A 25,716-nucleotide genomic window follows, 5' to 3' on the forward strand; every position below is an offset into this window, starting at 1 on the left:
GGGGTTATATGAGCAGGGTGCCGTGGCACTTGGAATGTATCCAGCACCAGTACCAGCCTCTCCTCCTCCCCCCTCTTCCTGGAATGGGCCTGTTGGATTCCTGTGCACATCACAGTGAAGGCGCCAGAGTGCAGCCGCCCATCCCAGGTGATCATCTACATAAGATGCCACCGATGCTTTTGGGTTGCAGTAGACAAGAAGCAGTGACCTTTGGGTCACTTTTTTTGATGTCCTTGTCATTGTCCCAAGTAACAGAGACAGGGTTGATCTTAATGGAGTGAGGCAGCATGACGTGGCCACATGCTACAAGGACCTCAGTTTAGAGGACTTGATCGAGTCACAGATCCCCTCCGTAGAGGCTGTGTGTTTTTATGTCAGGCGTTTAATTTCTCCGAGCTCTCATTACAAGTGGTGATGATTACCTTTCCTGGGTCCTGTTATTGGAAGATTTATGTATCAGGGAACAAGAGCCCAGCCTTGCCTAGAACTGAAGCTGACAGTACAGAGTATTTATACAGTGTGTCTGGCTGGATCCCCCGACAACCTGATGGGTTAGGTAGGGCTGACAGCTGTCAGATGAAGTGATTGGGACTTTAGGACTAACCCTGGGTTAGTTACATGTCTGGTAAATGGTGGAGCAGAACTTGAACCCAGGAGCCAATGGAGGTTGGAGTGAGGGCCAGGGGCTGGGGAAGGGCTTGATCAGCATATAATCAGAACCTCATGCAGTGCAAGTAGAGAAGGGAGGTCCTCCAAAGCAAGCTCGAGATGCTGTCCCAAAGGCAGGGAGTGGATGCTGGGCAAGCGAAACAACAGGTGTCCACTGCACCTTTAAAGAAAAGGGTGAGTCATTCAAGCCCATGGTGAGTTCCTTTTCAGATTCCAATAATTGGGATTTTTACTCTACCCAGCTGTCCTTGCTGGCCTACAGCCCAGTATTGACTCCATACCAGTACTCATTACCTAATCTTCCATCGGGGGACTGCCATCTTTATCAGCTTTGTGGGGCCCAGTCGCTTCTCAGTTTTGTGCTGTGGCGGGCTGTGCTGTGTGCCACTGGACAATGAAATCAGCTTACCTTCTGGTCAGAAGCTAACAGGCTCTGCTCCTGGCTAAATGGGTCCCCCCGTGACAAGGCCCCACAAAGGCCCCGTTGTGCTGTGAGCCACTCCTCGGTCCTCATTGGCAGCTGCCCCTGGCAGCACAGTGTTTCAGGTGCGTGCTGGGAGCTTTCCCGAGCCTGGCTTCCACTTCATCTTTTTTCCACTTTGCTGGGAAGATGGTCCAGCTTGAGTCTTTTTTGCCCTACTGGGGAGGCACAGGAGGATTTTTAGACGGGTAAAGAAGCAACCTTGTTCTTATTCTTCGCTTAGTGCTTTCTTTGTGGGAGACATTCTGACTGAAATGAGTACAACCATGCCCACATTCCGTGCACTACACATCGTGAGTCTCTTGGAGAGCTTTGTCTTCTACTCTGAAAAGGTATAATTCCCTTTTTTCCCCCATCCTCCCTGCCTGTGGCCTCCTCTGTTCTTCTTTGCACAGTGTTCTGACTTTCAGATGCATCTGTTTCTTTCTTGCCAGGGAGTGATTTGTGTTCTCAGGGATGTCCTCAGCCTGGGTTGGCCAGGTTTAAGAGATGCCTGATTTCTCCTGCCAACATCTTTAGACATTTTGCCAAAGGACCATTCCATTAAAGTGACTGAACCAGGGAGAGACTGGAGACTATTGGCGGTTGTCTCTTGTATTCTCCTTCTCCACTCCAAGCGCCTTCCTCTTTTGGTGTAGCTAGCTGGGGACCTGTGTCATCCGAGCCCTTGGGAGGGCAGCCTTGTAGCAGGAGCTGCTGGTATCCAACGGGGTGCCCTGAGCCCCAGACCCAAGAATGGGACAAGCCAGTCTGGCTTTTCCAGCGGTAGCCATTGTTTGGAATGAACACTCAGATTGATGAGCTGAACATTGGGGGTTGGGTTTGTATCCCCCCCCCACCCCCCCGATATTAAACAGCACATACAGAGCAGGATGCACTGCCAGGTGTATGGAGAGGAAACAATCAAAATACAGGAAAACACTAACCGCGAACCTTAAGGGACAAATCTGGGAACTTACAAACGAGAAGTGCTGAGGACCATGGGTGCTGTAATTCCAATGGGTTATGTTGATCTGTCAGGCTAGAATTCTCTCATTCCTCCCCTCCCAGTATCTTATTAAAGCCAGGCCTTGTTGCCGTTTATGCCTCATATTTCCCTCCTCTGGGAATTTGAACATAATGCCATTTCCCCTTCAGTGAGGGGAACATGGACGAGGGTAATTCGAATGATTAGCCTAATCTGTAGGAAGGCTGCACGTGGAATTAAGTTAAGCACATTTGTACTGAGCAGCTGTGTCTGTCAGGGCACTGAAAGGTACCTTGGTGATTTTATACCCTTAACAGAAGCCGAGGGTTCATGGAAGGATCATTGGCATTTATTACTGACTTAAACGAAAGCTTATTTTTAAAAATTTGATAAGGGCCTCCAAGAGCCTTCTTTATAGATACCATATGTGGGGTTATCCCAACCGCAGACATTGCCAGGGGTTTGTTCTCCTGGCAGTGGTGGACCGTGGTGACCCAGGGAAATAGTTCAGGCGGAAATCTGTCAGGCTGACCAGCCTCTCTGCCCAAGAGTGTTCTGAGAACTTGGACTTCATGTGTACTTGAGTCCAAGGAGGAAGTCCAGGTCCTCCTGAGCCATACAGACTGGCAGTTTCCAGCACTTTCTTCTGGCAATTTGTGGTATGAATTGGACTAGGCCGAGGAAGGTATTGTTGAGTCTGACAGGAAGGTGGCATAACTCACCACATGCAGGGTCACTGACAGCGCCGACCTGCCGGGCTGTGGTGCTAATGCCACACTTCCTTCCTGACCTCCTTAGGCAAGTGGACTCCCACCTGTGAGCAATGGAGAAGACAGGACTCACTGTGTAGCTCAGCGGTTCTCAACCTGTGGGTCGCGACCCCGGCGGGGGTCGAACGACCAAAACACAGGGGTCGCCTAAAGCCATCAGAAATGTATTGTATAATAAATATGTATTTGCCGATGGCTTTAGGCGACCCCTGTGTTTTGGTCGTTCGACCCCCGCCGGGGTCGCGACCCACAGGTTGAGAACCGCTGGTGTAGCTGGAGGAATTAGAAATGGGGCCAGAGTTGTTAAAGCAAATGCAACCAACTTACTTCTAAAGCAGATCACTGTTTCATGTGATAAAGTATTTACTATTTTAAATTTATATTCTTTTGTGCTTTGAAATGGACTTAGGAAGAAATCTACTAGCCGCCCTATATAGTGGTGGGAGGATTGAAAAGTACAGCAAATAGGAAAGCCAGTTTATTTCAGTAATTCATGTTTCTTACTGTTTTTCTTTCTAGATTTGTCTTCAGCGAAGAGGAAATTTGCAGATTCCTTAAATGAATTTAAATTTCAGTGCATAGGAGATGCAGAAACAGATGATGAAATGTGTATAGGTAAGTCATAACCGTGCTGTTTATCACAACTTCTGGTGTACTTGCTGAGCCTTTTTCTGGGGATAGGCAGAACCTAAGTGTCATAAATGAAGAGATCCATAGTAGCAGTGGAAAGGGGCAGAGTTAAGTGAGGATCAGGAAGTTGGGACTGTTCTGGGCTCCTGGAGCTCTGGGATTGCCTCTCTCCCCCTCTACCTGCAGGAGAAAGCTTCAAGGTTTGCAGTGGAGCTTTCCGTCCCACCGTTCTTTAGTGCTCTGCTTCTGGCTGGTTTTGTGCTGTTCTTCCCGACAACCACCGTGCTAAGAACTTTGAGCAAAAGCAGAACGCAGGTAGATGAGCAAAGAATTAGATCAGAGGTTGCAAATGCTAGCTCGTGGACTGAGATCAGCCTGCAGCCATGTTTTCTTTGGCACTCATTTTTAAAAATTGAATTACCATATAAATTGAATTTATCCTAAAGTTTCAGTTCTCTAGCTTCTTTGAAAATTGGAGAATCTGATCAGCAGCCCCCATATTCCACCTGGCAACAGTTGGCTGGAGCTGCGTAGCTGCTGTTGCCTTCAAATGGGGGGAGGAGCTCAGTGTCTAACTCTCAGTGGTCCCCACTGTCCCTTTTGTTTCTTAACAAGAGGCTGCTGGTGGGGTTGCCATTATCACCTCATTGTGGTACTTCACTCTTCACCACCACCTGTCTATGTTTTGTAGGCAATGCTGAGCACAGGATTTGCGACGTCAAGACTCCTTTCTTTGCCAGGGCCTAGTCATTGCACTTTTTCCTTCTTACATTGGGCATCTTGGTTAACTCCATGAAGTGAGCAAGAATTGAGAACGTTATATTGAATTATTCAAGTCATCAAATGCTTATTGAGTCCCTGTTCCCATGCAGTGCCCCAGGATCTGGGGATGAGCAAAGGCAGTTGGGAGACAGCTGGGAAGAGTAGAAACTCATCATTGTTGCAAATCCTGAATATATGGATGTTTTCCCAACATTATACAGCTGGGCAGATATCCTCAGGGCAGTTGCACTTCGTGCCTGTTGCCTTTGGGAATAATGCTAGTGAAGGAGACTAGCTCTATCTGACCACTGTGCTGCAAGCTGTATTGCATTAATAAGTGGCTCGGGGACTCAGGAGGAACCCAGGGAGAAGCCAGAGATGTGGCTTCCAGTGCCAGCAGCACTGTTTGTTTAGTTCTAGTGCCAGTGAGAAGGTTGGGTTCTGACGCAGTCCCACAACAAAGGTTGAGGAGGTCGAATCCTGGGCAGGAAATCCTTCGGCTCTTAAGCGGAACTCTGCCCCTTCCAGCCCGGGGTCTGGGAGCCAGCCAGCATCTCATCAGGCCTGGGTGCTCTCAGGGACAGGCCAGTCATTTTCTTGAAGGAAATCCTTCCCTAGCTAACGTGCCAGGTGGAATTAACATGCATTCCTGGGTCATCCTTAATGGTTAATGATGCAAAGATAAGGAAAGCCTTTGGAAACAATTGACTTTAAGCTTCTGCATGTGCCAGGGGACTTCTATCCATAACGTATCAGATGTACCTGGAAAGGCTCCTGAAGGCCCATGACTTAACTCCCAGCTCATGGCCCCTTTCTCTTTCCCAGCGAGGTCTTTGCAGGAGTTTGCTACCGTTCTCAGGAATCTGGAAGATGAGCGGATACGGATGGTGAGTACAGTTGGGCTACTCTTGGTCCTAGACAGACTGTGTGGTCACATCTAGGGAGCATGGGATTTGTTACCAGAACTGGGTTCCAGTCCAGGCTCTGCTGCTTGAGTGTTTTCAGCTCTTGAGCAAGCCTCATCTTCTCACCTTTACAAGGTTTAAAGTCTTTTGTAAAAATAGGATATATGTACTGGGGTAACCTGAGAATGACTTCATTGTCCTCCTAAAAGATTTATTGTAATATATATCCATACCTTGGGTGTAGCTTTATAATTATTTAACTCTTTGGGGTCATAGATTTTTTTGTTGGCAGAATGGGAACAAAGGTGCCCCACTCTGCAATTCTCCTAACCCCACCCCACGCACACTTCATTTAACTTACCCAGGAGTTCTTGGAGGGTAGGGTCCCGCCTTCACTTTTAATTTTCAAGTACCTACCATAATGCCCACTGGATAGGCAGCACCTAGCAAATGGACCCTTAGTAAGTGAAGGTAGCTCTAGGAAGTGCTTCAAAGAGAGGCACTGAAATTCAAGAATCAAAGTCTGATCTTCAGGCTCTTAAGAGATCTTTTTTGCATTAGAATTTGTTCTAATGTGGTTTAGTATTAACAGAGCAGGGATTCCACAGCCCCAAGTTCTTTGGCATCTTCCCTCATATCCCTAAGGTACCACCAGGACTGAGAGGCCTGCCTTGTAACCCCCTGCAGGCTGCAGGCTGATTTGTCCTGGGAAGGGCTTCTTTTTAGGAAGTAGTGCTCTGGAGGTCTGGGGAAGAGTCCAGTAATAACCGTTACTCTTTTTCCATTGTAACAGCTGATGGTTTGAGACTATATTTCTTGTCTTGGTCAGCTCGGGCTGCCAAAATACTGTGACTGGGTGGCTTAAACAACATTTATTTCTCACAGTTGTGGAGAATAGGGAGTCCAAGGTCAAGGGGCTGGCTGCTGTGGATCCTGGTGAGGGCCTTCTGGCTTGCAGATGGCTACCTGCTCACTGTTTCCTCACGGGACAGAGAAAGGGCAGGAAGCTCTCATGCTCTTCTTATAAGGGCACTGATCCCGTCAAGAGGACTCCACCCTCATGACCGAATTACCTTCCAAAGGCCCATATTTAAATACTATCACATTTTGGGTATTAAAAGATACACTAAAGCATATCACAATTTTAAATGTTTATTTGAGCAAAAATCAATTCAAATGATGTAGGCCTGGAAACAGTTAGGAGTGCTCAACCGACAGGTACAAGGGGAAAGACTTTTATACAGAAGATATGGAAGCAAAGCAGGGAAATTATTTAATTGGCTATTGCTTAAGTCATTGCCTTATTTGAGATAGCCTGGTTTTTGTGATTGCTTGTTTTTAGGTTTTGATTTCTTAACCTTGAGGCATTCACTGGCTTAGGCTTTGGATCGCTGATGGAGGTTACTGAGGCATTAGCGCCACCTCTATCTGATGGCGTCCTTGTTTAATTAATTTGCCAGGGTTAGGGTCTCAAAACATGAATTATTTTGGCGGCGGCAGGGGGGAGGGGGAGAGGCCACAATTTAGACCCTAGTGTCTACCGAGACATTATGTAACTTGGACCAGAACCTGGAGGGTGGTGCCGGTGGTGCTGGTGGGTGGAGGCAGGCGAAAGCTTGTGTTTGTGCACATGCTGCTGCCTGAGAAAGGGAAATGATTCTTTGGAGTCTGATTCCTGGCCAAGTCAGTGTTCAGGGGGTGGGTGGCGTGGTGCGCATATCACGACCATGCCCCGCCGATTGCTATGGCCTGCAGTAAGGGAACAATGACTGGATTATGCTTTTCAGCTTGCCTCTGCAATTTTATTATTAATGCCAGTGAATCGAGTTTTTGCTGTCTTCATCTGAGTATCTGGCCATCACAAGCCCCCTCCCCACCTCCTCACCCTGTGGCAGCGTCCTCATCAATTCAGCTCAGCTTTACAAGAGCTGCACCTTCTTTGGGAAACCTTCCCTGACGCCCTGGGATATTGGCTAGCCTTTGTATTTTCTTAATATCTACTAAATACTTTTGATTCTGTGTTTGGCATGTTGTGTTCTGATAATTCCTGCTCATGTCCCATAATATATATGAGTCTTAAAGGGCAGAGAGGGAGCTACTATGTCCCCAATACTAGCACAGTGCTAATAACTGAGTGGAAATTACACAAAGCATCATAGACCCAGACGGACCTTAGTCCTCATCTCTGCAGCCCCGCATTTGACAGATGAGCAAGTTGAGGTCTTAGGAAGTCTGATAGCAAGCAGTGGAAGGATGGGAGCAAGGACTTGGGCATCCTGATTCCCAGGTGAGCAGTCACTGCTTTTATATATTTAGCACCTTCGTAGGGTTGGATTCTCAATCATGGATGCCCCTTAGAACAACTTGAGTTTAAAACATACTGATACCTGGGACAAAGTGTAGAATTTCTGATTTAATTGGTCTGGAGTGTGGCCTGGACATAGAGATGCTTAAAGGCTCCCCAGGTGAGCCAAAGGTGCAGGCTGAAGCTGGGAACCCCTGACTTGCAGGCTCAGACACCATTGTGAGCTTTAGAGACTTATACTTGATTTGTGGAAAAGACTTAAATAAGTGAGCCAGTTAAGCCACATCAAATAACAATACAAACTGAACAAGTTAAACAATATTGCAACACTCTAGTGTTGCTCTCAACTAAAATAAGTGTTCTCAAAATTGAGAAAAAGGCTAAGGGCAGTTCATTTGGAGATCTGCCACCTCTGTCCCTCACTTTGTCCAGTTAGTTCTCTCTGTGTCCATCAATGGCTTCTGGCATTGACGCCGTGAGTTTCACTGCAGTGTACATGCGTGTGTTTTAGGAAAATAATGCTTTGTTGCAATGAGATTCCTGAAATAATTAGTTGAGCTACGAGTAAGCAGTGAATGACTTAATAGGAAAGACTGTAAAATATTGTACTCCTTTAGAAGAGACCATGGAATCTTAGAGCTGGAACAATCCAGTCCAGTTATTTTTTAGACGAAAAAATTTGGAGCCCAGAGAGGTTAAATGTTTTGCCCATGGTCAAACTGTTTGGCAGTCAATCAAGAAATAATTCATTCATTCATTTAGTCATTGAAAAATATTTTAGTGTTTCAGCACTGTTCTGTGGTTTGGGGGTAGTGGTGGACAAGTGAGTACTTACAAGTTGATGCGGGCGTGGGCATGTGTGTGTGTGCGTGCTTGTGTGTGTGTGTGTGTGTGTGTGTGTGTGTGTGTGTGTGTGTGTGTAGTGGTAAACCAGAAAACTTTAGCTGGCTTACATATTCTGAATAAAACACTTACTGGGCTGGTGGGAAGTTTCTTTGGATTATATTAGTGGTCATGGAAGGCCTTCCTAAAGAGGAGACCTTTAAGCCAAAACTTGAATTGCAGTAAGTAATGATTAAATCAAGTCGTCCAGACAAGGGTTTGGGGACAGAGCATCTGAGTTAACAGTGGAGTGCGAAGGCCTGTAAGTGGGACAGGTTTGGTGCATTTGAGATGCCTTTGGGTGACGGTGTAGTTGGAGTGCAGGACCCGAGGGGGTGAGGCTGTGAGATGAAATTGAGAGGCATCCAGTGGTCAGTAGACATAAGTGTTGTGATCATAATCCAGTTCAGGTAGGTCTACACAAAATCCGGTTGGGAGATTTTCATGCCACCAGATGTCAAAGATGCTTTCTATTTGTTTATAATCTAGGCTCATTGTTGATCTGCTTTAAGTAAATCTAATTCAATATAACTTGGGTGAATGAACACTTACAAGACGTCACTTAGAGCTTGAAATTTAGATCCTACCTTGTCATTAACCCCTCCCCCCACTTCAGAGAGTTGGTTACATTTTTAGAGGTCCTAATTTTTTATTTTAAAGAATCAATTTTAATCATGCCCAGGAAGAATATCATGTTTTAAACCAGGGGTCCCCAAACTTTTTACACAGGGGGCCAGTTCACTGTCCCTCAGACCGTTGGAGGGCCGGACTATAAAAAAACTATGAACAAATCTCTATGCACACTGCATATCTTATTTTAAAGTAAAAAAACAAAACGGGAACAAATACAATATTTAAAATAAAGAACAAGTAAATTTAAATCAACAAACTGACCAGTATTTCAATGGGAACCATGCTCCTCTCACTGACCACCAATGAAAGAGGTGCCCCTTCCGGAAGTGCGGCAGGGCTGGATAAATGGCCTCTGGGAGCCCCATGTGGCCCGCGGGCCATAGTTTGGGGACCCCTGTTTTAAACTGATGACTAGATTTTGGTTTGACATACTGTCAGTTTAAGTATTGAGAACAGTTACTGCATACGCAATATTGCTTACTCAGATTTCATGTTGAGACGTGGGGAGGCATTTTGTACCAGAACGGCTCTGAGTCATTTGTACTTACACTGCTCTCGTGTCTTCCTTCACCCTGCTTCCCTGTTTTTCCTCACCAGATTGAGAACGCCAGTGATGTGCTCATCACACCCTTAGAGAAGTTTCGGAAGGAGCAGATTGGGGCTGCCAAGGTGAGAATTTTACAATCCTTCATCTTGGATTTTAGGGCAGGATGTCTGGAATATACACCTTCAGAATATCTGAGCCTACTGTCTTCAGAAAACCTTGGGCGGAAGAGCCTGGAGTCCAGCTCATCTGTTCTTCACAAGTGTCTGAAGATAGCCTGAGTGGTCCCCCCAGAGCAGTCGTTCTAGTATCTTGCTATCTAATCATTCTGTGTTGGCTCATAAATCATCCAAAGGTAGAAACCACGTCTCCTTTGCCTTTTTCTCCATTGATTTGAGAGAGAGAGAAGCTTCAACTCACTTCACTCACCATATTTCCCCATGTATAAGAAGCACCATTTTCAAAAAGTTTGGGTCTAAAAACTGGGTATGTCTTATACAGTGGTTGTGGCATTTCAAATGCCATAGATGGAACTGAGGATGAGGCAATATATGAAGACAGTGATTCATCATCCGACACAGATGAGTTTTGACAGTGATGAGTTGTATGAATTTTATGATGAATAAAATTTGAGTTCAATAACTTAATGTAATACATTTTTTTTCTTCAAATTTCAGGCTCCATAATTAAAGTGCATCTTATACATGGGGAAATATGGTAGTTGTTTCACTTAATTGTATACTAATTAATAGCTTCTTGTATGTGCCCTGACCAGGGGTCGAACCTGCAACCTCTGATGCACCAGGTCAACGCTTTGTCCACTTAGCCTCCTGGCCGGGGCAAACCATGCCTCCTTTGTGATAAATAGCTGTGTGCTTGGACAACGTGGGATTGTACTTATTTATTATGAGTTCTAGGACTTGGAGCCTAGAATACAGGTTACGAATTGGGCCCTGTGGGTGGGGCATTCTGTTCTTAGCTCACTTTTGCTGTGTGTGCAGTTGAGCCCTCTCTTGGTAGATCTTTAAATTTTTCCAGAGAAACTGAAAAGTCAGAGTTTTATGTAAAATTACCTGGTTTTAAAAAAATGTTGGACATCTGACCAGTGGTTTCACAGAGGATAGAACTTTGACCTGGGACGTTGAGGACCCAGGTTTGAAACCCTGAGGTTGCCAGCTTGAGTGCGGGCTCACCAGCTTGAGTGCGGGGTTGCTGGCTTGAAGCCCAAGGTCACTGGCTGGAGCCCAGTGTTGTTAGCTGGAGCAAAGGGTCACTGGCTTGGCTGGAGTCTCCCGGTCAAGGCACATATGAGAAAGCAATCAAGGAACAACTAAAGTGCCACAACTACGAATTGATGTTTCTCATCTCTCTTTCTCTCTCCTTCCCTGCCTGCCTGCCTGCCTCTCTCTCCTTCTCTCTCTCTTTCTGTCTCTCTGTCTTGCAATAAAAAAAATAAATGTTGGCAAATAATTAAAAATATATATTGTACATTGTGCAGGTCTGAAGGTGGGACTGCTTCAGCCCGAGGTCACCATTTGTTAACACTGACTTGGAGGGACTGTAGCCTAAACTTGGCTGGGTCCAGTGTATTACTGCAAGACTGCAAAATTAGTTGTGTCCATTGTTAAGAGGTGGATTCTCCCAAGTCCCCTTGCCTGTGAGAAATCACTGGGAAGCCCTAGCCAGGTTGACTTTCAGTCGAATGTTAGAGGCCACCTGCAGGAAAGATGTTTTCTTTGGAATCAAAGAAAGCAAAAGGGTCTTGGAGCTTTTCTTCCTACATTTCCAGAACTAGGTCCTTCAGCCGTAGTCCCTTGCGCCACCTGCAGGGGGTTTTGGGCAGTGTCACACTTACCTGTTTAGATGGATTTTACTCCACTGTGAAATGGCCTTGAGAGACTCCTGTAGGTGGGGAAAGGGTAACTGAAATGTAAGAAGTGAGGCCCTGCCCCCTCAGACCCCCTCTTTCCAGTGCATCTGATTTCCGAAGATGAATTAGGGTTCAGGCCCTAATATAATGTTCAGTTCAGTCAGGGTAATTCATTCTTTGAAGGAGGGACCACAGCAAAAATTTTTCTTCCAATTCTGTATCACTTTTCTACAAATTTTACAGTTTACATTTATGAAGAAATTGGAAATTACTGGTTTTGTATCAGTGATTAAGGAATGTATAATTTATTTATTTGCTCCCCCTCCCCCTCATTAAGTGAGAAGCAAGGAGACAGACAGAAAGGCATGTGCCCTGACCGGGATCCACCTGGCAAGTACCCTACTGGGCGATGTTCTGCCCATCTGGGGCTGCTGCTTTGTTGCTTGGCAACCAAGCTATTTTTGGCACCTGACCTGAGGCCATGGAGCCATCCTCAGTGCCCAGTGCCAAGTTGCTCAAACCATTTGAGCCATGGCTGCAGGAGGTGAAGTGAGAGAGAGAGAGAGAGAGGAAGAGAGAGAAAGAAAAGTGAGGGGTGGAGAAGCAGGTGGTCACTTCTTCTGTTGTGTGCCCTGACTGGGAATTGAACCTGGGACATGGGACATCCACACGCCAGGCGACACTCTACCACTGAGCCAACCGGCCAGGGCTATATATTTGCTTTTTATTGAACTTAATTGGGGCAAGTGATTAATAAAATTATATAGATTTTATATGGAAAGACTGTATCATTTAAAGGGATGTCTTGTTCCATTAGGATTTTGTCTAAGAGCAAACCCAGTAATGAATGGGTGAGAAAATGTCCTGAGTGTCCCTCCCCAGTTCTCACTGATGCAACCCCAATGCACAGCTTCTCTTCAGTGGCCTCGGGGTCTGTGCCTCCCTCCCCAGTTCTCACTGATGCAACCCCAATGCACAGCTTCTCTTCAGTGGCCTCGGGGTCTGTGCCTCCCTCCCCAGTTCTCACTGATGCAACCCCAATGCACAGCTTCTCTTCAGTGGCCTCGGGGTCTGTGCCTCCCTCCCCAGTTCTCACTGATGCAACCCCAATGCACAGCTTCTCTTCAGTGGCCTCGGGGTCTGTGCCTCCCTCCCCAGTTCTCACTGACGCAACCCCAATACACAGATTCTCTTCAGTGGCCTCGGTGCCTGTGCCTCCTTCCCCAGTTCTCACTGATGCAACCCCAATGCACAGCTTCTCTTCAGTGGCCTCGGGGCCTGTGTCTCCTACTCCTAAAAACACATGGCAGCGGCTCAGAGATTCTGAAGAGTCTGTGGCAGAGGCAGAGCGGACATGTTTACTGTGTCATCTTTCCCATGGTCACTTCTCCCTTTGAACACAGGCACCTCTCACTCCGGCCTCTTCCCTCGCACTGTTTTGAAGGGTATCGTAGTTAATGGAAGGGGAGCGGAAGTCTGAATGGGGCTCCTTTTGGGTTAATACCATTGATCATAATGATGGGAGCAGATACTTTTTCAAGTTGGTTGGGTGGGTGGGATGGGGGGGCTGTAGATGGTAAGAAATATGAGAATTAAAACATTGAAGAAAAATGGTTGCTCACCAATCTCTCACGCATATTCTGTTCTGTCACTCCTGTTGAAGAATGATGTGATGACATTGGGGATGGTTGCTCATCCCTCCCTCGTCATTTATTTTTTTCAGTATACGGGTTCCTTTTCACCACCTCTACATACTGTTTATATCATAGTATTATGTGCATTTCATAGAAAACAGAGACAACACACCCTCTACTCGGTGATAGAGCAGATTCGAGAATAGTTGAGAGCCAACAAGGGCTCCTCAGCAGCTAAGTTCAAGGTTCTGAACTCTGCCTGTGAGATGCTAAAATGACCCTTTCTCCGCCTGTCCCCTCTGATGCTGCTGCCATTGCTATAACAAGCTGCTGTGGCTTACAAGAAGCTGAAGTTAGAGTGTGGGGTGTGACGGCTGCCAAGGAGGTGGGCTCCTGGGTGGTCTTGTGCTGGTGTGGCTTCTCAGGAGGAGAGCCCCACCCTGCAGCCTGGTAGAACCGGGGCCCAGTGTTTAGAGTTCTGGGTTTGGGGAAGTTTGTTTTTCCTGCAGCCCTAGCTGGACTCCACAGTGAAGGCAGAAAAGACACTGGCGAGCAGTGGTTAAGTGTGGGCACTAAAGCTAGACTGCTTGAATCCACATCTCATTTCTGCCACCTGCATGTGAACTGGGGAGATTACCAAACCTCTCCATGCTGTTCCTGGGCTGTAAAACAGAGATCGTGATAGTACTTACATCAGAGTTGTTACAAGAAAGAAATGAAAAGAGTGAACTCATATAAAGTGCTTAGCACAGTGTCTGTTGTGTTGTCATTGATGTTAGTTATTATATTGCATACATAGTTGATTCATTAAGAAAATACAGGTGAGAGCCTTTTGTGTGCCTGGCCCTGCTCTAAATACTGGTGCATGGTTGACAAGAAGCACAGATGGGGTTGCTATGCTTGTGATGTGGCTAGGGAGAAGGACATCAGACGCAGAGACATAAATAAACACATACTCTCAGAGTGTGGTAGTGCTGTGCAGGGTTACCTTCCGGGACATGGGCCGTGGCAAACAAGCAGTGTTCTTGATAAGGAGGCGGCTAGGTTTAGGTCAAGTATTTTCATTTAGGTATCTTCCTATTTAATCTCTGTCTGTAGATATAGATATATATATTCTACATAGGATGTACCAAAGTTTATATCATGCTGTTACTACTTTTCATTATATGATAAGCAGTTTTCCATATGACTACCTAGCCTTTCCAGTTATTGTGTTGGATGTTTTATACTTGAATTATCCCAAATCCTAACTTTAGGCAGTGATGTTACTACCACTGTTGCTGCTTCTTTGTCTCTTCTCTCTTTTTTTCCCTATGATTAATAATGCTGCAGTGAAGATAACATTGTCTTTGTTTTGAATATTCCTCAGCTTAAAGGCTCTTATTTGGTATTATTGCATCAAGGGGTATTTGGGTTTCTATATTCAGAAGTACCTTCTGAACACTATTAGAGCTGGATCTCCGTTAGTGTAGTCTTGTCCCATTTAAACTAGAAGTAAGTAGATCTTCCTACTTTGGGGTTATCTTCATAGGTAACTTCCTTCCTTCAGTTGGCTTTGAACGTTCTTGTAGTTGGAAACGAGAAATTTCCGTTTCACAACTGAAATTCTTTGAAGGTGAAGCCCTGGCTGTGCCACTGTGAAATACTGGTATTGACCGTGTCTCTGGCATCGTGATGGGGCCTCTCTGACGGACACCAAAAGCCATCAGGCTGCTGATGGGCAGTTGCTTGATTTAGTGGGCGTTATTGAAGAGGAGGAGCTGGGTTGTCTGCTGTGCTGTGCTCTGAGGGACTGGAGGAGCGATGGGATGAGCAGAAAGATCTTGACCCAGGATGCTTTTATTCCTGCAACGTTTCACTCTTTCTTCCTTCTCTTTTTACCAGGAAGCCAAAAAGAAGTATGACAAGGAGACAGAGAAGTATTGTGGCATTTTAGAAAAACACTTGAATTTGTCTTCCAAAAAGAAAGAATCTCAGCTTCAGGAGGTAAGAAATTTTACTAGTATCCTGAATAAAGTGCTGGTTACTCTTTGCCAGAAAATCCTAGGTTTGGAAGAGGCCTCGGAAATCAGGAGTGCGATAAGATACCGGATGCCCGATTGGCCTGTGTCTCCCCACCCACGACACCTTGCTGGCTGTCCAGCCTGTGAGTGGCAGGGGAGCATGTTGCTGGTCAGGATCACCACCTCCTTGTTGGGTGGTCCCACTTACTAGAATGTGATTCTTCCTTTCAAACCGAGATGGTTTCCTGTTTCTCTCACCCTCAATTTTGATTCTATACTCTTATTACCTCACCTTTTGATTTTCTACCTTATATCAATGATTTGAAATACTAACATCTGAAATACTTTGCTCATTCTTCCTTAATTTTAATTTTAAAGCTCTGTTTCAACTAGTACTTGACATTAGTCTTTAAAATTTTTTTAAGCAATACAGTACTTTATTGTCTCTCATATGGATTGTGGTTTGGTAACATTGTTTCAAAATAGTGAAATCTCTGACCTGCCCTTAGTCTTTTTGGATTTGCATGGGATCTTTTTTTTTAGATTTTTAAAATTTTATTTATTGATTTTTAGAGAGAGAGATTGAGAGAGAAGGGGGAGGAGCAGGAAGCATCAACTCCCATATGTGCCTTGACCAGGCAAGCCCAAGGTTTCGAACTGGCAACCTCAGTGTTCCAGGTCGACGCTTTATCCCACTGAGCCACCACAAGTCAGGCCCGCATGGGATCTTTTTTAATTTTTTTTTATTTTTCTGAAGCTGGAAACGAGGAGGCAGTCTGACAGACTCCCGCATGCTCCCGACCAGGATCCACCCGGCATGCCCACCAGGGGGCGATGCTCTGTCCCTCTGGCGCGTCACTCTGTTGCATCCAGAGCCATTCTAGCGCCTGAGGCAGAGGCCACAGAGCCATCCTCAGCCCCCGGGCCATCTTTGCTCCAATGGAGCCTCGGCTGTGGGAGGGGAAGAGAGAGACAGAGAGGAAGGAGAGGAAGAGGGGTGGAGAAGCAGATGGGCGCGTCTCCTGTGTGCCCTGGCTGGGAATCGAACCCGGGACTCCTGCACGCCAGGCCGACGCTCTGAGCCAAGCGGCCAGGGCCATGGGATCTTTTTTAAGAGTAGTTCAATTAGAAATAAAAGTCAGATTTGCAGCCATGGAGCAGTGACCATTTTTATTTTGTTCATGGAGGCTTACGTGGCAGGGGAGTTTATGTTTCTGGGAGACAAGACGGTTTCCTAGTGAAACTCCAAATTTGGCTACACAAATGTCATTTTACTTAACAATTTGCTGACCTTCCTCAGATACACAGTAAAGAGCAGCTATGATTTTCAAGTTAGCCCTCATTCTTATTATTTATTTATTTATTTATTTATTTATTTATTTATTTATTTATTTTTGGTTGCATTTTTCTGAAGTGAGAAGAAGGTAGGCAGAGAGACAGACTCCTGCATGCGCCTTGCTGGGATCTACCCGCCGAGCCCACTAGGGGGTGGTGATGCTCTGTCCATCTGGGGTGTTGCTCCATTGCAACCAGAGCCATTCTAGTGTCTGAAGCAGAGGCCACGGAGCCATCTTCAGTGCCCGGGCCAACTTTGCTTCAGTGGAGCCTTGGCTGCAGGAGAGGAAGAGACAGGTAGAGAGAAAGAAGAGGGGGAGAGGTGGAGAAGCAGATGGGCGCTTCTCCTGTGTGCTCTGGCTGGAAATTGAACCCAGGACTTCTACATAGTGGGCCAATGCTCTACCGCTGAGCCAACTGGTCAGGGCCCGTGTGTGTGTGTGTGTGTGTGTGTGTGTGTGTGTGAGTGTGTGTGTGTATATTTGCAAATAGTATGCCAGTGCTTTTGTGAAGTGAGAGTTCATATGAAGATGGTAGGGTCAAAAGTTGAAAAATGAAGACAACTGAGGAAGATGGTAGAGTCTGGTCCTCTCCCAACCAGGACTGTAGGAATGTGTGGTTCTCAGGACTCTTTAGTTGGGTATTTAAACCAGTTGTTGGAGTGATGATGAGGACTCAGCAACATCTCCAGCTACTAGTGTTTATGGTGGACTTTGCAGACCAGTTTTGGCCAACCTGCCAGGAGCAATGGAGTACTTAGAGCGAACTGTAGAAAGTAGAAAACAGGCCCTGGCTGGTTGGCTCAGTGGTAGAGCTTCGGCCCAGCATATGGAAGTCCCGGGTTCGATTTCTGGTTAGGGCACATAGGAGAATCGGCCATCTGCTTCTTTACCCTTCCTACTCTCCTTCTTTCTCTCTCTCTCTCTTTCTCTCTCTCTCTTCCTCTCCCACAGCCATGGTTCCAATGGTTTGGGAAAGTTGACCCTGGGCACTAAGGATGGTTTCATGGCCTCACCTCAGGTGCTAAAATAGCTCGGTTGCCAAGCAACAGAGCAGCAGTTCCAGATGGGCAGAGCGTCACCCGGTACCAGTCTTGCTGGGTGGATCCTGGTTAGGGCATATGTGGGAGGGAGTCTGTCTCTGCCTCCCTGCGTCCCCATCTCTCACTTAATAAAAAAAAGAAAAGAAAGTAGAAAACACTAATAACCTTTCTTTGAAGATCTTATGCCTGAGTAGGGAAAATGAAGCAAGTGCATGAGGAGGTGAATTTTAAAGTGGCATAGCTACTCAAGTAGATCTTGTCAAATATGATAGAGAAAGCTAACAAAATTATTCTTTTCATTGTATGGTATACAAAGGCTGTTCACAGCTCTACATGGGGCTATGGGCACTAGAAGATACCCCAGGATATGTGATTAGACAGGATAAATATGTAGTTCTGTCCTATTGTCCTCTTGTTTTAGTTATCATTCTTTTAGCATCATATGGCATTTAGGGTTTGGAAACTATGTTTGAGGAAAGTCTTTGGCTGCAGGTCACAACGGCCAGATCTGACCAGCCCTACCATTCTAAGCAGTTAGATAGGATGAGCTATTCAAGAGTTGAGCAAGTGTGTGTTGTTCTAGCACCTACTGATATTGGGAAGCCCACAGTGCAGTTATCCTGTAGGCCTGGCATTCCCCAGAGCACGGGCATTCTTCTCCCAGTCTGTTCTCTCAGTGCCTAGATATTGCTGGCTTGGTCTGGGATGAGTCCAACATCTCCTTTTAGGGCCATGATGATATCAGCTTGCCCTAAGTAGCACTGTGGAGGCACCAGAACACTGACTGGCAAAGAGATGCCTTATTTCAAGGCCTGCTCTGCCATGTGTTTGTTGTGTGTCCTGGGACAGGGACTCATCTCTCCGTGCTTATAGTTTCTTTGTAAAATGCTCATAAAATACCTGTCTTGCCTACTTCATGTATGGGAAGGCAGATTATAGCTGCTTCACAAATACAGAGAATTATCCCTGTGACTGGCCTGTTCTCCATCCCCTATTCTCAAATTGGGTGGGACTCTACTTGACTGCCTTTAGTCTGTATGGGCTGCCATAACAGAATACCACAGACTGGGTGACTTTTAAACAATAGAAATTTATTTCTCACTGTTCAGGAGGTTGGAAACTCCAAGATTAAGATGCTAGCAGATTTGGTGTCTGGTGAGGCCTGTTCCTAGTTCATAGACAGCTGTCTTCTTGCTGTGCCTTCATGTGGCCAGGAGTAAGGGAGTTCTCCAGGTCTCTTTTATAAGGGAGTAAGTATCCTGTTCATGGGGCCCTCACTCTTATGACCTGATCACCCCCAAAGGCCCCATCTCCAGATAAGTCACATTGGGAATTAGGTTTTAGCATATGGATTGATGGGAAGGGGCACTGACATTCAGTCTGTAGCAGGACTTTGCCAGTATACATCTTAGTGGATGGTTTTCCATTATGCGCTTCTGTTACAGTCCTTTTTGTTCTTGTCTTTTGCCCATTCATACTTTCTAAGTATTTTGAAGGCAAGGAGTGGGCTAAAGGTCTTTCTTGTGGGTTTTGGCCTGCAGCCAAAGACTTTCTAAATAGGCATTGCCTATTTGGTTACACTTGAACTGAATTAAATAATTTAATAATGACAATAGTGATCATACTTTTACTAACAACAACAACACTAGCGGCCAATATTGAATACATATTTCTGTATCAGGCACAGTGTTGAGCATTTTACATGAATCTTTTCAACTCCTTACAGCTGCCTATGAGGTACAGATGTGTTCTCTTTATTTTATGTATGAGGAAACTGACGCTCTGACACATTTCATCCTCTGACCAGAGCTGGTTAGTGAGGATTGAGCCCTAACTCAGCATGTTCTGCTTTTCTCTCCCTCTTGGGAGGGAGGGATGGTGCTCCCCTGCCTGCCTGCATTGTTTTTCAGTGTGTGTCAAGCAGCTAGAACTGGCCAGAGGGAGGGACCTTTGTGATCATTCAGTTGGACCTCTTGAAATTACCTTGGAAGGAACTGAGTTTCTTGTAGAGGTCAAGAGATTTGCCTACGGTTTTCCAGTTATTTAGTGATGATTTTCTTCATATTTATTTAAAAAATGAATTTTTAGGATCATTATTAGACATATTAGTACACATATTTAGTACACATTCAGTGAGATCTACTTCCTTTGATTTTCCAGAATTGTTCCCTGATTTCAGAACTCTGAACCCAAAACCTATAAACTGAAGCCCATTCCTATATTTCTGGTGAAACTATCGGGCAGCGATGTGGAACCACACTGCCATCTAGCGGATGACTTTCAAAAAAATCAGTGTATTCTTCAGTGTCTCAGAAGCTTGCTTCAAAAACAATATTCATTCCTTCAACAAATATTTGTTGCACACTACTGTGAAAAAGTCTGCTCAGGCTTTGGGTGCATTGTAGGGGATAAAATGAATGATCTACCTTCATAGGACTTATATTCTAGGAGGATGTCTGTTTTCCAAGAAGTCCAGAATGGTTGGTGGGTCTCAGACAAACTGATAGGTTTAGTCTCTCGAGTAACAGGCAGGGAAACTGTTTCGAGTGGCCTGCTGAGTAGGTTGGAATCCTGGCTTACGATTCTATTGCAAGGGGCAATGAAGTCTACGGCTAAGATATGAAGTCTACGGCCCAGATGAGTGGAGGCATTGAAAGGAGGCAGATACCATTAAACCTGGGATTTCTTCCTCTTGTTTCCTTTGGAATCACATCCATTAATGCGTTTCTTCTGAGTGCTGGTTCCTGATAGCCACACAGACACCAATCCATTCATTCATCAAATATCTGTTGTATAGTTTTTACATTTCTAATAGTCAATACACAGGAAAAGAGGAATAGATGAGATTATTACATAGCGATAAGGGAATAAGCTGGGAGAGACAGTGGAGACTCCCTGAGGTAACCTGTCTTAGATAATGTGGTCAGTGAAGGCTTTCTGAAGAGGTAACACTTGAAGGAGACCCGAAGGATGAGGAGGAGTGAGCTGAGGCATGGGCTGGGGCGGTGTTCCATAATTATGGTGCATCATAAAGTCTGAATGACTGGGTCATGGAATAGTAGAGTAGGCTGGGACAGAATGAAAAATATGGAAGTGTACTGCACTTCATTATAAATGTATGTTTATTAGGTCATAATGCAAAAGGTATTTCTTATTGTGTACTAAAGTTAAAAAAATTGAGTATTTATGTAGGGGAAGAGGTTTTCAGGCAGAAGGAACAACACCAAGTGCAAAGCTTGCATGGCAAGAAAGATGTGTGGAGTGTGGAGGGGCAGGAGGTAGCCCAGTGGCTGGAGCACCGCGACAGTAGGTTGGGGTGGGAGGAGGTGAGGGGGACTGGTGGGCAGGTCACACTGGGAGACCATGGTAGAGGCACTGAAGGGGCTATGACAGGGGTCGCGAACCTGTGGCTCACGAGCCAGATGTGGCTCTTTTGATGGCTGCATCTGGCTTGCCGACAAATCTTTAATTAAAAAAAATGTTACAAATATAAAACATTCTCATGTATTACAATCCATTTATTTCCTACCACTCATGTTCATGGTTGCGGGTAGCTGGAGCCAATCACAGCTGTCCTCTGGGACAACACCAAATTTTTATTGGATAATGTGTAACATACATGGGTCGTTGTATGGCTCTCACAGAATTACATTTTAAAATATGTGGTGTTCATGGCTTTCTCAGCCAAAAAGGTTCCCGACCCCTGGGCTATGAGAACATCTGATTTAGGTTTTAGGAAAGGTATTCCGGCTGCTGGCGGAGACTAGATTAGAAGGGCAAGGATGGAGACTGAAGGCAGGGGGACCAGTTAGCAGAGGAGTATACCTGCCTGGAGATGACGTGGCTGGCTTAGGGTAGGAGCAGGGATTGAGGCCCATCTACTCTGATGCCCCTGGTGATAACAACAACCAAGGTGTACAGAACACTTTCTGGTTTTCGAATTGTTTTCCTCCTTTGGCTCATTTTCTCTTTGAAATAACTCAGAGCAAGGGCAGATAGCCTCATCTCCATCCTCCAGCTGTGGGAAAGGGACCCAGAAAGGAGAAGTGACTCGAGCCGGTTCACCAGCTAGAATACGACAGAGCTGCAGCAGCAGCCCAGCTGTTTGCTCTCCAGCTCTCTGACTGGTGCTGGGCTCTGCTATGTCTCTCAGGGAACTTTCCTCTGGTGCCTTCATTCTGCCTGACCGCAGGAGGCACCTGGCCGACTTTGAGAGTGGCCCTTTTCCCAGTTGCAGTCTCAGGCGGAAAGCCCAAGCAGGGAGGTATATAGGGCTTTTGGGTGGTATGGTAAGGGGAGTTCGTGTGGGCGTGTGGGGAGGCAGGACTGCCTAGGGACTTCAAAGCCATCAAGAGTCCTGGAAGGACCCTGCCCGGATAACTCGGTTAGAGCGTCGTCTTGACATGCCGAGGTTGAGGGTTTGATCCCCGATCAGGGCACATACAAGAGGCAACCAGTGACAGCATGAATGAGTGGAACAACAAAATCAGTGTCTTGTCTCTCCCCCAATCTCTCCCCCTTCCCCTCTCTCTGAAGGTCAATTAAAATGAATGAATGAATGAATGAATGAATGAATGAATGAATGAAAGAGTCTTGGAGGCAGATCAACCAGGACAGAAGTCCCAGCTCTGCCCTGAACCAGCTGCCTCAGGTTCTTTATGTGATTTCATTTTCCTCCTGTAAATTAGCATTAAAGACACTACCTTCTTTTTAGGAATTTAGTGAGTTTTAAATAACTAGACTTAATGAGGTTTAAATAAGGTAACGTATGTATAGTTATGGACACAGTGCCTGGCACAAGTTCAGTGCTAGGCTGACTATTATCATTATTCTCATTTCTGTTTTTACGCACTTCAATTTGTTTTAAAAATCCATCTCTAGAAATTCCACTGGCCTGCTTGCTAAATGCTCTCCTTGTGTAGGGACTTGATTTTTCAATGAAATTCCATATTATTTATAGGCAGACAGCCAAGTGGACCTGGTCCGGCAGCATTTCTATGAAGTATCCCTGGAGTATGTCTTCAAGGTGCAGGAAGTGCAGGAGAGAAAGATGTTTGAGTTCGTGGAGCCTGTGAGTAGATGCTCTATGTTAACGGTGCTTTTTGTGTTTGCCCTTGTCTGTCTTCCTTCCCTTTCCTCCCCCTCCCCCTCCCCTCCCCCTCCCCTCCCCTCCCCCTCCCCTCCCCCTCCCCTCCCCTTCCCCTCCCCCTCCCCTCCCCCTCCCCTCCCCCTCCCCCTCCCCCTCCCCTTCCCCTTCCCCTTCCCCTCCCCCTTCCCCTCCCCCTTCCCCTTCCCCTCCCCCCTCCCCTTCCCCTTCCCCCTCCCCCCTTCCCCCTCCCCCCTTCCCCCTTCCCCCTTCCCCCTTCCCCCTTCCCTCCCCTCTCCCCTCCCCTCCCCTTCCCCTCTCCTCCTTCTCCCTCTATCTCCTTTTCTCTCCCCTCCCCTCTCCCCTCCCCTCTCCTCCTTCTCCCTCTATCTCCTTTTCTCTCCCCCCCTCCTTTTCTCCCTCCCTCCCTCCTTTCCTCCCTTCCTTTTTAAGAAATTAGATCTATGTTGTCAGCTAGGAAGTAGGAAGAGACATTTCTGAACAATGATGGAGAAGGCAAAGGGAGGTGGGGAAGGTTTGGGTTGGTATTTCCTTGGCTGTGCTGTGATTTTGTGCCCCTGACTGTTCAGGGAGGAGCCTGGGGAGACACGCTGACTGCTCTTCCCTGAGAGCCAGGTGAGGCTGCAGCATGCTCTTCCTCTGTGTGTGTGGGTAGAAGCATTTCTCTGAGGCAGACAGATCTTTCCATCTCTGGAGTCCTCTTGGCCTCGCCCGGCTCCCTGAGGAGTGGACTTTTCATTTCCCACTGGGTAACAGGTTGAAAGGCTCATATGGTTTGTGGGGAGATGTCAGCGGGTGGGGATGGGGAGAAAAGATGCCACAAGGGGAGAAGGAAGGGAAAGTGGGTCAGAGCTCGCTGTTTCTAAGTAATCATTTTCTCTAGGAAAATGGATAGTCAGGCATGATACCAAAGGAAGTGAAAACCAAAATAAATATTGGAAGCTCTGCCTTGGAGCGCTTGTGTGCGCCCAGGTGGCATCTCAGCAAGGCGTTTGAGAGATTTCATTACTTTAAGCAAGAGAGGCTTTGCTGACTTTAAGTGAAGCATAAATCAGAGTTAGGAGGAGGAACGACCTAGGATCAGCTGTTTACCTCCTGCTTTATCTCCAGGAGAGGACAGCTCAGTGCCTTGGAAAAGTGACGGGACACAGGCTCAAGGCCGCAGGGAGGGAAGCGCTAGCAGTTTTCATTGTGATTCTGACAGTAGGTTTGGCATACGAGCCCTGTGTATATTACTGGAGCCATCTAGAAGGAAAAGTGTAAGCCTTCTCAGAAAAGTAGTCTATGCACAGTAAGTCCAAAGGCTTTCATCATCTTTGCAGCGAAGAAGTTTTCATTAGTCTTTAGTGACTGTGTGACTTACTGCCCATTCACTGATTTAGGTTAGGATCTATTTATGGTGCCACTAGGTGTTTTTCTGTTTTTCTTTTCTATTGCCAGAGGACCCAGCAATGTCTGCTCCCCCACCTCCCAAAAGGACCGGAGGGAATAGGTGGTTCGGGGACAGTGGCTGTGGGAATTTTGTCTGACTTCCCGGTGCAGAGCTCTGTGATAAACTGGACTGGGCCTGTCACCTAGCCCAAGGACAGGTCTCTGATCTTAAGCAGAGTTGCACATACCATGGTGCTCTCCCATTTTTGTCACAAGCAAGGTGGGAGCATAGTGGGGTGGACTGAGTTCCCCGAACCGCATTGTTAGGGCTGCCTCTTAGAAAAGGAGAGTTAGGTGAAAATAAGCAAAGCCATGTTTAGTAAGTAACGGTATATTATTCATTGAGGGACTGAAAAACTAAACACCACATAAATTAAAGCAGCTGTGTCTGATGTAACCCATGGTAGAGGCAGGCCAGGGAGGTCAGAGTGGACCACTGAGAACATGTGAGTTGGCGCTGAGAAGTTCGAATTCGGATAGGGATGGTCCCTGAGTGCAGTAGAACTGAGCCTGTGGTGGAGGTGAGATTCTGGTTCTTCTGAACCTGTTCAAGCTCTGGTTATAATCCATTTTCAGGTTGAGGTTTGGAACTGAGGCCAGATGTATAGAACTTAGGAAGGGACCAGGGCAGCCTAACAACAGCAGGCTTGCCTCGAGGCTGAGAGAAGGGGGGGGGGACGTTTATTTAGCTTGGAGAAGGGAAGGCTGCTGGCAGGGGCCCAGGCCGGGACATTAATAGTTTTATGTATATGAAGGCCTGTTGTAAGCATTTTGGTGAACAGATGTTTTCACTCTTCACTAAAGACAAGACTAAACAATGAATGGGTTTACCTTTAGCCCGAGGTACTTCAAATGAGCATTTAGGGAAACCGTGTGCCTGAAAATGTGGGAACGTAGGAGTATTTTAATAAGGGAACCCGTAGTGTTTACATTTGAATAGTTTAGGGAAAGCTGAGAGACAAGCTTGATCTGAAGTCTGACCTGGATGACTTTCTTTTTTATTTTGCCGGTAAGACTTCAGACTCAGAACACAGCAGCTTCCTTTCTCCCTTTCTGGTTGCTTATCAGCGTAACCGCACTCCTCCGCACAACAACCTGGTATTACAAACATCTAAGGAGGAGACCAATTTGGAGCTCTGGTCTTCAATTTCTAACAAAATGATTTCTTAGGAGGTGGTAAGGTTCACAGGGTAAGAGTGTGGGTGTTGGTGTCAAGGAGATCTGGTTTCACATCCTGGCTGCTGCTTACTGTGTGTTTTGGGGCAAGTTACCTGACCTCTCTGCATCTACGTCCTCATTATACAAATGAAGATACAGTAGTACTTATCTAATAGGTTGTTGTGAGTACTCAGTGAGACAGTGCATATAAAGTTACAGTGCCTTGCATACAAATAGTGTTCAGTAAGTGATAGCCATTATTATCACTTTTTTCTAGATGTTCAAACCAGGGTTGGGAACTCAGATACAACTACATAATATACCTCTTTGACCTACTTACGTGAATTCTGCCTTTCTACCTCATTGTAGCTACTGGCGTTCTTGCAAGGACTCTTCACTTTCTATCACCACGGTTATGAACTGGCCAAGGATTTCAGCGACTTCAAGATGCAGCTGACCATTAGCATACAGAACGTGAGTGGGCAAATGCACAGACTTCCTTTCCCTGGTAAAGGAAAGGAAAAAACAAATAATGGGTCTGGTGGCAGAGAGTCACTTATCTGGGTTGGAAGGCAGGTTAGGAGGATG

At 46.2% G+C, this 25,716-nt stretch overlaps 1 protein-coding gene across 1 annotated transcript in view; it reads left to right on the forward strand.

Annotated features, from left to right (window-relative positions):
• Positions 1 to 25,716, forward strand: part of ARHGAP26 (Rho GTPase activating protein 26) — a 462,432-nt gene that overhangs the window by 112,544 nt on the left and 324,172 nt on the right. Inside the window, 6 exon segments of the mRNA XM_066344335.1 lie at positions 3,407 to 3,502; positions 5,105 to 5,166; positions 9,602 to 9,673; positions 14,937 to 15,038; positions 22,393 to 22,503; positions 25,498 to 25,602. Coding sequence (XP_066200432.1) covers positions 3,407 to 3,502; positions 5,105 to 5,166; positions 9,602 to 9,673; positions 14,937 to 15,038; positions 22,393 to 22,503; positions 25,498 to 25,602 — 548 coding nt within the window.

Source organism: Saccopteryx leptura, chromosome 6, assembly GCF_036850995.1.
Source record: "Saccopteryx leptura isolate mSacLep1 chromosome 6, mSacLep1_pri_phased_curated, whole genome shotgun sequence".
Lineage (NCBI taxonomy): Eukaryota > Metazoa > Chordata > Mammalia > Chiroptera > Emballonuridae > Saccopteryx > Saccopteryx leptura.